This window comes from Python bivittatus, unplaced genomic scaffold (assembly GCF_059951505.1).
Source record: "Python bivittatus isolate LINGU-HERP-01145 unplaced genomic scaffold, Pbiv_v1 ctg000670_np1212, whole genome shotgun sequence".
NCBI lineage: Eukaryota > Metazoa > Chordata > Lepidosauria > Squamata > Pythonidae > Python > Python bivittatus.
This window is the reverse complement of record NW_028277094.1, coordinates 1,132,412-1,145,614: the sequence shown is the minus strand read 5'-3', so window position 1 is coordinate 1,145,614 and position 13,203 is coordinate 1,132,412. Positions and strand designations below refer to the sequence as shown.

General features: G+C 40.0%; 1 protein-coding gene across 1 annotated transcript in view; it reads right to left on the bottom strand.

The window, feature by feature from the left end:
- The window catches only part of LOC103059489 (connector enhancer of kinase suppressor of ras 2-like), a 259,146-nt gene that overhangs the window by 39,569 nt on the left and 206,374 nt on the right, over positions 1 to 13,203 (bottom strand). The window contains exon 14 of the mRNA XM_088151675.1: positions 10,375 to 10,409. Within this exon, the coding sequence (XP_088007801.1) occupies positions 10,375 to 10,409 (35 nt within the window). The remainder of the gene's footprint in view (positions 1 to 10,374; positions 10,410 to 13,203) is intronic.

Sequence of the window (13,203 nt, the reverse complement as noted above, 5' to 3'; positions counted from 1 at the left end):
GTGAATCAGTGTGTTGGTTGAACAGGTATATCATTAGTAACAAGAGAAACTGTATCTCTGAAAATGTTGGATGGACCTCTCAAGCTGAATAGATGATCAGAGCACCTTACAGAGGTGGAATACTCATTCAATGGTGGCATTCTGCACTAGCTGAAGCCTCTAGACTGCCTTCAGCTCTACACAGAGCACTTTCCAGTAACAATAAATCAAGTTCCTACGGAGAAACATAATTTGAATATTACGGGCTAATAACAGTCTTTCATCAGGTTTTATATTCTGCCCTTAGGGCAACCCACAGTGACTGTCTGGATTCCAGAAACTTGATAGGAGACCCATTATGGTAGGCTGTTGAGATTACAGGTGGTTTATGACTATGCCTGTAATATGTGTTAATGTAGAGTAGGGAGACTAGAGGAAGGAAACACAGAAGGTGTGTTATTCTTTGTAAGATTTGGAGAAATAATAATAAAACAGGGGATTCCTAAGGCATTGCATCCACTGTGGAAATTGGTTTAGCTACAGTAATTTGGAACTCCAAAATGCAGAGGATTATGAAACAACCATCCTCTGCTATACTGAGTAACTATGAACCCTGGCCTTCCCAAATGTCAGAACTTAGAGCTCTGTAGGGGGGATAACTCTCAGTTCTAACACTGGTTTGTTGATAATAAAACAATAAGACCTCTAGAGTCTCTATTTGTTCATCTTTTGTTTCCTGCTGTGGTCAACCAAATGCTAATCTCACAACGACAAAACAGGCAATAGTTCTTTTCCTTTGCTATGACCTAGTAATGGTTGTCCAGAGCATGTTGTTGAGATCTTGGAGTTCATATACACACACTGTGATTAGCAGACATTGATATCTTCATCTCCAAGAACTTGTCAGCCCCTCTTTAAAGTTGTCCGACTTGTCCACCACCACGTTATCCGCTGCAGAAATATGTATTTTATCTGGATTACCTACAAATCAATTTCATGGATGACCTGGATTCTATTTATAGCATGAATCATTTTAGGAACCTCCATCAGTCTTCTTTGACTTGCTTTATTTTCTTTAAGAAGAAGAGGAGAAGAAACTTTGAGGTGCCCCATTTTAAAATACATTTCTTTATTCTGAGTTTTGACAAGTTAAGGAATGCTTAAAGTAGGTGAAATGGGTGTGTTGACCTTCACAGAGACTCAATATGCTCATTTTGAGTCTTATTTCATATACATCTAAGTGTGTGTGTGTGTGTGTATATACACCACTGAAAACTAATGATTTTGCTGTCAAGTTTTGGCAGACTAATCTTGAATAAACGTGAGAGCCACAAAGTATGAACTTTGCCCACTTCTATCTATGAAAGTTGCTGAATTTTTTCATATCATCCAGCCTTGGTGCTGCGTGCATCTCCTAATTCTAAGCATTGCTCTAACTAATCTGAAAGTTGTCAGTTCCAATGCTTTTCCTCATTTTTTATGATCAGTGCCCATCTGGCCAAAATCCTGTTCAGGCAAAGGTTGATTCTGTGTCGTGAAACCAGAATACAAAACTAAACTCTTGCCAAGAGAATCATGCGGCTGTTTTATTTTCCTATAAAGAAACCCCTGTCCTTGGCTATTAGATTGCCACTTGGCCTAATCATCCATAACTACAGAATGGGTCCGAAAATAATTTCACACATTTTGCTTTTTCTGCATGGGGAGCAGATCAGAATTTGGAAACTGTACATTTTAAACAAACTTATAGAACTATACCGGTTTTGTACAATGTGGTAAACTAGGCAAAAATGGGGCTGGGTATTTTGTGGTTAAGTTTTAGAGAAAATGCAGCTGTGTCTTATCAAATTGTATGAAGCAGGATATCTTGATTTATCTAGACATAACATATTATGTGAAATCAGGAACTCCAATAGAAGAAAATATAGAATATAGAAAATCAGAAACTGCAGTTCGTTATCCTGGGTTTAGGGGTAGGCCTGTTGTTTAAGCCTAGTTCCCTCCCCTTCTCTCATTCACACTTACACACAAATTAGGTTATGTTGGGTTTTTTTGTGTGTGTGTGTTTTATTCTGCATTTTTAATGCCCTTGCCCTATGAAAGGCTGTTGGGAGCAGTTCAAAATCACAGCATGGCATAAAGCAGATTCAGTACAAATCCAATTTCAGCAGGATGAGCAAAGAAAGAATCACTTTAAACCCAGCAGCAGGGACATAGCAAGACCAAAAGGGTCACCTATATTTCTGAGAGTTTTCCCAAGGTGCAAGCATCTTGCCCTTGCGTGTTGAATCCCTTCATGAAAACCTCAATGAAAGGAGAAGGCTGATTTCATGAGATGAATCCAAAGAGGGGTTGCCAACCCTGTAATGCCTTTCTTCAAATCTAGAAGGTGAATAGAGGCACCCTTCTAGTCCACCCGCCAAAAAGGTTTAGCAGAGCCAAAAATGATGTAGAACGCCCCCCCCATGTGCAAAGGGCCAGAGGAATGAGAAAAGATCAGGACATTTGGGAATGTATTTAGTTAGTTAGTTAGTTTAGAAAAACAATGTAGGCCAGCAGAAAGATGATGGAGATTGATAAAGCTATACATGAAAGTGTCCGAGTGGATATAGCAAAGCCTTTGTTTTCCTTTTGTAACGTTGTTATTCAAGGCCATCCCCTGAAACTGAGCGATCAGAGGCAAAAGAACCCTGCGCACAGCCCAGTGATGGAATTCCCTCAATGCACTCAAGGCACATGAACTTAATACTCCGTGATTCAGCTCCCACACACTTCATTTCACAGCATCTGCAGGGTTCCACCTATTCTACCTAAACAGCAGAAGCCATTTCAGAATATATATCAAATCTAGAAAGCTGCTGGTCTTTGACTTATAGTTTCAGGGCACAGCTGCGTGCCAAGGCAGAAAGATCTCCAAACCTCTCCTCTCCTCTATTTTGCTGGCATTTTTTGGCACCAACAGCGGGCCTTAGCAGTATGGCCAGCTTGCTGCTGATTTGGCTGTAGCCAGGCGTTCTTTCAGGGTCAGCGATTTGAGACATCCGTGGAAAAGACTCAGCTGTGATTGAAAGACCTCTCCCTAGTTCCTGCTGCTTTTGGATGCAGTCCTGCAGAGCAAGAAGACCAAAGATTCAGTGCACTCCAGCTAAACAAAGGAGGAGGAGATCTGGTTTTCATCAAGCAGATTTGAAAACTCATGCTGTTCTGCTGATTAAAGACGTAAAGATAGGTTTCAACAGAAAAGCGATAACCGTTAAAAGTAGGGGGTATAATATGGCTGGCGCAGCAAAATCACTCAAGGTGGCATCTCGGGGACACATCCACCCTATTCTGGCCATGGAGTCCTATGGGGCAATTAAAGTGGCCGGTGGCCTCAATTCATAGGTAATGTGGCTGGAACAGAAGCTACTCTGGTTTCACATTTTTGGGTCCGTCCTTCAGGGCACACATTTAAATCAGATGTTTAATAGCTGGTCGTAGAATCGTAGCATGACCATGCTAAGAAGCCAGTTTGCTTCACCAAGGTCTGTTGGATAAACTATGTGTACTGTGTATGCACTGGACCAGGGTGCATGCAATGTGCTAAACCAAGGTTAAGAAAACCACATTATGGCTTAGCATGGTTTGTGTGAACCCAACCTGGAAAGCAGATTGTTACACTGAGAATTTGAGTAACAGGCAATAGGACAATGAAGGAAGGGGCATTGTACAAGACCTGATTCCACAAGTCTTTTTTTCATGGAACAAGATTTGGGGAGCTCTTCTGAGATTGACTTTCCTAGCCAAGTATATTCCTATGTTTAATCTTTTCAGAGATCTATGGTACCTACAAGTAAAGATAAGCCGTGTGTACTTACCCTATTATGATATTATTTATTCATATCTGCTAGCTAAGTAAATCAAGTTTCTAAAGTAAAATGCAGGGACCTTCACTAATGCATGTATGCATTCTATATATTGTATGAATGTATTAATGAATTTCATTTCATTGTTACCTGTTAAACCCACTTTCTACCAGTAGATCTATTCAACTTGCCTGCTTACAACTAAGAGATGGCACTTTTATTCTTAACAGTCCAACCTGGCTCACACCTTATATTGAATCATATCAATCATACTAAATCATGACTCTCTTGGCCGTTACAGTATGCCAAGGCATAAATTGGATTACAAGCCATTGATGGAATTGTTGGATTATAAGCAATTGATGGACTTGCAACATCCGTTGCTCCCCACCTCATAGCTGAGTGCAATATGTGAAGCCAATTTGTATATACCATAAGTTGGTCTCTTTCACAGTTTTCTTCCGGTAGTGTCGACCCATTCGTTTCCAGGCAGACCTGTGCAATCAATATTCTCTGGCAGTTCTCCACTAGCCTCAGAGCTGCATGCCATTATAATTACCCACACAAATGTGGAGCGACATGCTGCTGTGGGAATTTATCAGTAATTGCACTGCAGGGCAACTGCTCATCACAGATCTCAACACCATGGTTGTCGTTCCCATCAGATATGTCTACAGTGTAGAACTCCAACCAAACAGATGTCCCATCAGAGGGAACACAGCTGGAAAGGAGATCCTTCCAACTGGGAATGGACTGTGAGCCAGCTCTTTTGCCAAAGCAGGTGAAGGTCAAAGTTACCCCACCACGGCAGGGGGAAGATAACTAATGGAGCAAGAAGAATAGGACAACTGTATCTAGGCTGGTATTTGGTTGATGACTGTATACTTTAGTAAGCTAAGCTATGTCTGGCCTGCAAAAATCCAGAATCCACAGCACAGTAGTAAAGGGGTCCAGAACTATCTCTTTGCTCTCATCTAACAGTCATCTGGATTTTTGTAGACCAGATATGATAGTTCTGGAATCCAAAGTGCCAGGGAATTCATGGAAGCTTGGCGTTCAGGCAAATCAGCTATCAATAGAGATTAACCACATTTACAGACCATTCAAAAAAGACCTAGGAAGGAAACAGAGAGGCTACAACACATCCCCTCCAGCAGCCAATACTCAAATAAGCAGGAATCAACACCAGACAATCAATCAGGCAGAAAACAATACTTTAATCAAGAAACCATCAAGGAGACAGCTACACCCCCACCAAAACTGGAAGGGCAAGCTATTATAAAAACCAAGCAGCAAACCTTACCTTCACTCACACTGAGGATGTTACCTAGTTGGGTAATGAAACATTTGCTAGCAAACAACCAAGCTCAAAGAGCATTAAGAACTCTATAGGTCAACCCTGAGCTACAGATATTCTCTTCCATAGGAAATGTCTTGCCTGGTCCAATTGAAAGGGTTCCAGCTGGTTATGATAGATCGAAGTATTAGACCTACTATCTCTGTTTATACTGCAATGGCTCTGTGGCATGGAAAAGAATGCTTTTCAATGAAAGACCAAATGAGGGATGTTGCTGATAGCAAGAGATGCTTGGGAGACCGTGTGTGTGCATCAGATAGATTTCCAAGATGTGCTTGCAAAGAAAACCTAACAAGGATCTGACTGCTATGTTCAAAGTGGGCAACTGTTGCTCATTCATTGGAGTATCTACCCAGTGACAATCCAGTTACACTCCGGTCCTTTCAATAAATGCATCAAGCCATCAGTAAAGGTAAACATTTCCATAATTACTATCCCTGGTTTCTTCCATTTGCACAATTCTAATTAGGGTGGACATGAAAGAATAAAATAACTTGTTTCATTTAAATAACACAGCGGGTCCCTCAGCCTCATTCATAATCCCAGGCAGAGGTTGTTTTGTCTCCACAGCTCCTTGAGAAGGTAATTTACAATTCCCATTAAATAAATAACACAAGACTGTAGGAAGTCAGGAACAAGATAGCCAGAAACTTTTGTCACCACTCAAGGGCAAGCAACCTGACTGAAAGGAACACATATGTGCTTTGATCACAAGGATAATGCTAAGTCTGTAAGAAAATTGCTCCCAGGGCTGGCCCTGTTGTTGGCTGTAATGACTCAGACGCTTGGAATAGCAAGCCAGGATAGATAGTAAGGGGGAGCCAAGCTGCCATCTGCATCTACGGGGGTGGGGGGGGGCATTGAAATACCTTAAGAAAGAGGACAGTGATGAGAGAGATTTCTTATTACCACCAAATGCACTTCCAACTAAAATAATAATAATAATAATAATAATAATAATAATAATAATAATAATGATGATGATGATTAATGTTAGATCAAAGAATGCCAGAGTTGGAAGAGACTTAGGAGGACATCAAGTACAACCCCTTGCACACTGCAGGATTCACTACACCATCCCCAACAGATGACAATCCCACTTCCGTTTGAAAAGCTCCTCCCTGTGATCACCTCTTCTACTGATTGACAGCTTTTACTGCCAAGACGTTCCTCCTAATGTGTATCTACATCCTTGAAGCTTCATGCCTTTAGTACTAGTCTGACCCTCTGGAGCAAGCATAGGTACCCCAAACCTAAGCAGGTTCTCCCTTCCTCCCAACACAGACACTTTTATCTCATATACACTGACAACTTCCTCTATTTGTTTTCTCTTTCTCTTTCTCTTTCTCTTTCTCTTTCTCTTTTTCTTTTCTTTTCTTTTCTTTTCTTTTCTTTTCTTTTCTTTTCTTTTCTTTTCTTTCAGACAGACAGAAATACAGGATGTCTCTCTCTTTCTCTTTCTCTTTCTCTTTCTCTTTCTCTTTCTCTTTCTCTATCCCTCCCCCCCCCCCAACTAACTAACTAACTAATGGTCATGACAGTATAAGCTATGGAGTCCTTGGTGCTCTCTGAGCTTGGTTATTTGCTAGCAGACGTTTCATTACCTGACTAGGTAACATCATCAAGCTATTGTATGGAGCCCTTAAGTTGCAGGCTTCCCACCTAACTAAGATCCGCAACTCTACGGGATGGCTGACCACTTCAGCTGGCCTCCCTGTATGGGTTATGAGAAGGTCAGGGGATCTGATCTGATTGTAGCTTTTCTAGCCTATCTTTCTTTCCTTTCCTACTGAAGCTAATTCCTGACTTTGCTATCAAATCACTTTTGCTTCTGCTCCGTCTCCTCATTTTACTTAACATTTTATCTGATCAGGTGCCTGAAGAAACTCACAAAGCTCAGCTATTCCCTCAGAGAACTTCAACCTGCCAAGAAATTGGATAGAGTCATAAAGCTAAAACGTGGCCTGACAAACTATCCATCACAGCCTATTTTTTCCCCTCTTTTTCATCTTCTGACACTTAGAGTAAGAAGCAACACAACGCCGGCAGCATTCAATCCCATATGCTTTTCTTTCTGTGTTAATGGACCTAGGATTGACTGCATTTCATTTAAAAGGAGTGGCAAGGCCAGGCTTTCTGAAGGACAAGCAAACAGTCGAAACCCATCAACCTCAAATTTCATTTTTCACATCTTGCCAAGATGGAAGGTGGGCAGTAAATGAAACCTCCCGCAGAAATAAATAAAACAGGTTCTCCCTGTTCTTTCAGCATGTCCATGGGGAAACGCTGAAGCTACCGTGAATGTATTTGCAATCTTGAAAAGAAAGATTTCCTTTACAACACATGGAAAGCTGGAAAAACCAGATCAGATCCCCTGACCTTCTCATAACCCATATAGGGAGGCCAGCTGAAGTAGTAAGCCATCCTGTAGAGCTGAGGATCTTAGTCGGGCCTACCAGATTGCCCCTTCTTACCGATGATAAGGATAGTCAATCATGAACTTTTTTTTTCATCCTAAGATTCCCTCTATGACCACTGCCCCAAATCCCTGGCATGGTTGCCCATCATTTTGATATGAACCAAGCACAAAACCTCTACAGTGCAAGCCCTAAAACAGTTGTAAAATACTATATAACAAATGTTCAACTCAAAGGTCATCTTGATCAAAGCAAAATCAGGAACATCCAGCCTGCCTCACATACATGAGACAATCTCCCCACCCCCTTTCACCATTATCCTACCTAGTGTAGCCCCCACCCTTGCTAAAATGCAGTTCCTGGCCACCCAAAATTCACCTGCTCCTGCCAATCATTGCTAATAGATCTCTCCCTCTTTGTGAATAGGCCTGATTCTGTTTGAGAGTCATGTCATGTAAGCCAAGACTTCTGAATACATAAAACCCTGGAACATAAAACATCTCTCGTGCAAACCTCACATAGTCCTTCGCCATATTGCAGAAAAAAACAGTGATCTAGTATTCACGCTGTCCATGGAATTGGGTTTTGCCATATTTTTGCTACATTCAGACTGGATTTGCAAAGACAGGCAAGGATTGTGAGAAAATAAGGCAATCCATTTTTCACACAAGGGAATCAGGAAGTCCCCCTGCCAAATACGTTAGCTTAGTGGAAGGTTGCATTTCCCAGCAGAAATCACTGTAACAATGATTGCAAAATTCAGCTATGTTTTCTGCAAGTATGTGGTTGCTTGGACATCATAAATCTACAGCCATAAATGCATCAGTCAAACATCTAATGAGAACATTTTATCTATAGCTGTATCTGTGGTTTAGTATAGGAATTAAAATCTAGAGGCTCAGTTCTAGGAAGAGAGGTATAACCATGTTGAGGCTGGCTCTGTTTCTTATTTTCCAGCCTTAAACTTTACTTGATCTTGTTTTTTGGCTTTCTAAAGAATAATACGTCACCTGAAAACTTGCACACATTTTCTGTAATGAGTGTCTTTTTTTTTGATGCGGTTTTGTATAACATGCACATCATTGTAGCATGGTGTTTACTATAACAGAAGCTAAGGTACTCATATGCTGGTTCTATGGGGATGTGTATATTCTTTTTGGGTGTACACTTTTCTTAAGGGAGCCATTTAAAAAAAAAAATTAAATTAGCAAGCAGCTTTGAAAATAATGGGACAAAGGTGAATACTGATGGATAGCATCTTGGTTTGAATGCTAGTTCAGGAACTGTGAATTAGATGGGTTCCTGCTATAAAATGTATGTTGAACTATTTCTCTCTCACAAAAGATAATAAAATATTTATTATCCCTAATGTAGCTCAGGCTTTTACAGGGCGAGCGGGTTTTTTTCACGCGAAGAAAGCATTACTGCTGAATGTTTACTTGTCTTCGAGGATCAGTCGATGGGGAAGAAGACACGGATAACTAGGATCAGGAGAAGAGGGGGTTGATGACTGGTAGTGCCCAACTTGCTGGACTGGAAAGCAAGTTAGTGACTGGCACTGCTATTTTCTGCTGCGAGATGGATATTTTCCCATTTCATAAATGCTCCCTACCTCTCTGTGTCCATTACAACACATTTTTCCTAGCTCGTGTTACAAGCAAACGTTTTTCTGTGTTTTTTTTTTTTGCAAAAATTCCTCTGCTCTTTGGAAAACTTTAGTTACAGACCCCAAGTCAACCCTGAAAGCATATCAGACATGACAGACTGGATAACAAGCTTTCTTGTGTTACATAAACATTTACGTCATAGAAATCATGATGAATGGAAAATTTGTGGGCATTTTTGTATATTAGTTGGTATCAAGGTTTTTCTCCCATGACTAACTGGAAACATGGTTAAGCCGGCCAAAAATATTGTGGATGAAAAAGGAAATAAGATGTATAACATTCCCATCGAGTTAAATTTCAAGAATTTTAAATTTATTTATTTGCTAGATTTATAAGGCTGTCCAACTCAAACAATATGACTCTGAGGGGTATAGACCAGAAAAACAAATAATAAACCAGAAAAACAAACCAAATAACCCCAAACACATTATATAATTATAAAATACAAAATATAAAATGGCAACCACACACAGTAATAAAAACTACCAAAATGTACCAATTGCTCGAATGCCCTGCCCCAGATTTTCTGAACATTATAAAAATCTGTGTAGACATTCAATCCAGGGTCAGTTAGTCAACCGTTGTTCCCACTGAGAACAAATCATGACTTAAACTTCCCATAGATTTCAGTTGGTACAAAACATTTCTAATCTATTCCAGATGTAATCCAACATGTTTGTATGGGATACAGATTTTATTAGATCAAGGTCAATGACAGTCATAACAAAATCAAGTCCCAATGAAGGCATTAGGATTTGCTTTAGTGACCCCACCAAAAACAGAAGCACTTAACAAAAAATCAAGGAAGAGAAAATGAAAATGAATGTTCATTTACTTAGTAATTGCAGATTTTTGTTCTGTCTTAAAATTATGCTCATATTACTTGGTCTTCTATAATAATTTCTCTCTTGCCATTTTTTTCATTCTCATGCAAACATCTTCAAGTCCAGAGAGATCATGAAACTCATAAATTATTTCCTAGCTGTGATTACCACCGAGATCAGATCCTCAAGTACGAAGTTTCTCAAGGACTCAGAATGAGACCCAAATTTTCAGAGCCCTAATTAGCACCGCTCTCTAAAGAGTCAAGAAAGTAAAGAGTTGGTTACCTTTCAGAATCTCCGCCAACTGAATCTCCTGTTCTCTGCAGAAAGGAAGAAGAGGAAGAAGAAGAAGAAAAAAAGAAGTGACGTTTAGCATTTGGGGTTTAAGATGACGTACAGGAAAGAAAATGTTTCCTAATGTGATTAACATTGAATTTATAGAAACCACCTGATTAGCACAGTTCAAACAGGACGATAACTAAATGCTTGTACTCACTTTGGATAACGGTGTTAAAAGTGAAAAACCAATTCTGAATTTGCAGTGTAGAATGCATTTATGAGACAATGACTGAATTTATTTTTCCAAAGCAGTAGTTTGGACTGGAAATTCTTTAGAACAACACGGTTCCTTCTTAATTTTTAATCTAGCATAGAGCACAGAAATGCAATAAGCTGAAAGACAAGTTCAGGAAACCTGCATATAGGTTTCCTTAGAGTTAATATTTATTTTAGAGCTGCGAGGTGGACCTTTGCTTAGGATGAGAAATAGCAACTAATCGGTCAACTTGTACGGGGGCAAAAAGATCAACACTGGGCCAAATTCCTTGCCAAGATACTGCAAATATAATTGAAAATAGAAATTTAATATTAAGACTGGATTTTTTTCTCTTTTTTGGGCAGGTGGGTGGTGGCGGAACATTGCCTAGATCAGTGCTGTCCAAACTTGGCCACTTTAAGATGAGTGGACTTCAACTCCCAGAATTCCCCAGCCAGCCATGTTGAAGTCCACTCTTCTTAAAGTGGGCAAGTTTGGGCAACATTGGCCTAAATCTTCTTGGGTTCTAATGATGCCACAGAATGTTCACAACATTCCAATTACAGAGGAAAACGAATTTATTAAAGGGAGACATATATTCCATTGGCTTAAGAAACTCACCCAGTTATTATAATAGGACCTGGATGTGCATTAGCATTTGAATATCCTTGGACGCTTCCATACAGATTTATATATGGAAGCGCTTTCGTGCATCAATGTCCTTTCTGGGACCTGGGCGCATGCTTCCTATCGTGTTAATGAGAGAAAGGTGTTTTGGTGTGGATGAAATCAGGATCAGGAGAATTTGCCAGAGAAAGCATTTTGGGAGGTAGTGAAGTTTCCTGTCACTATTTAGAATGTGGAACTTCTAAAAGGGGACATTTGCTTATTCTTCGCAAGTGAAGCGTGCAGGAAAATGGCGTAGCTTTGAAGCCAATCAAACAGCTTGAAGGCCCAGCCGATATGCTCGAAAATTGTCATGCCATTTGTCTATTTGCAAACATTGCTAAAAAGTGTGAATGATTTGGGATCTGCAGTCTGGAACTCTGGCACGTCAGTCATTAGCTATGAAAACAGCGAGTGAAGAGAGACTCGGATGCTTTCATATTGTAAACTTCACATTTGTAATCTCTGTTGCAATTATTTTTTCCCCCTCTAATTTGGGGCATATGGCTGCGAAGTACATTCAGAGACGTGTGGGGCCCTATCCTGGAAAGATTATTATAATTATTTTTGCAATTATTCAAGGGAAATTTTGATTGTCTTTCCCAGTGGTGTCTATGCAGGGGTCAAAGAACATCAGATGAGTGGCCACAACTGTGTGATTGACATACATCACGCCAGTAAAGTGCATTTACTGGTGTGAGGCATGTAAAAAAGAGGCAGGGCTTTTACTGCATTATCACCATCGCTCTGTCTTGCACGCGCACAAAGACACATTCTTTACGCCCTGATCTTTCCTCCTGGGGGTAGATTACAAAAGCCACTGTGGCAGAATTATCCAAAGATTTCTTTGCCCTTATATTGTTAGCTAGTTCGGTGAAACGGTGAAAAGCAGAATGCGGCAAACATTTTTTTAAAAAAAAGATGTATTAATTTTATTTAATTATGTTATTCAGAACAGTCCGTTTCCAAACAAATACGCATAAAATAAAAATGAACAACTCACCACTCAAAAAAGGGAAAGGAAAAAACACAACACAGAAACAAAAACATAGAAAAAAACCCCAAAGCCTGTAATTACAAATACTGTATATTCCAAGTTCACCTGATTTCATAAATCTTTGGAAAAGGAAACAAAGCTTTCAATATTCACCAAGCCTGTCCAAGGATATTTGCCAAAGCGAGAGAGAAGGTGACATTAGGATGGTGAACAAGTTTAACAGAAAACGCAGAACTGTAAATTGAGTTTAATAGCAACAAACAGAACTGAGCGCAACCTTTTTTTCAGGATGTGCTAGAGATCCATATGGTAGTATCGAAAATCAAACAAGTAACAGACTGCTGGTTGAAACCACCTGAGCAAACACCCTAACAAACAGATGTTGTTCTAGCAAATAGCATTCTGGAACAAAAGGTTTTTGAGTCCTCATGGCGACGTTAATGTGCTTTCCCACCATACTTCAGCTGGGAAGAAAATGTACTGCTATAAATTGTATTGCCCGTCCAGCTGACCTTTGTTGCAACTCAGCAATGAGGACTGACAGTATTGCTGCCCTCACACAATTTAATATGGGGTAGTTTCAGAACACAAGGCCCAAGGATCTGGAAGACCTGGCTCTGTCACTTGGCCTGGGGTGGGGAGGGAATATCTCAAGCAGGGAGATGGCTAGCCCCATAGTGGCTGGCTGTCCCCGGCCCGATGTTCCATCTTCTTGGATTTTCCTTTTTAGTATTGTTTTAATTCTATATATATTATGTATTTTATATATATTTATAGTTTTAATGTGTTTGTAAGCCGCCCAGAGTCCCCTATTGTGGGGGAGATGGGCGGGGGAGAAATCCAATAAATAATAATAATAATAATAATAATAATAATAATAATAATAATGGTAGATTCCTTGCTTTTCCCCTCCCCT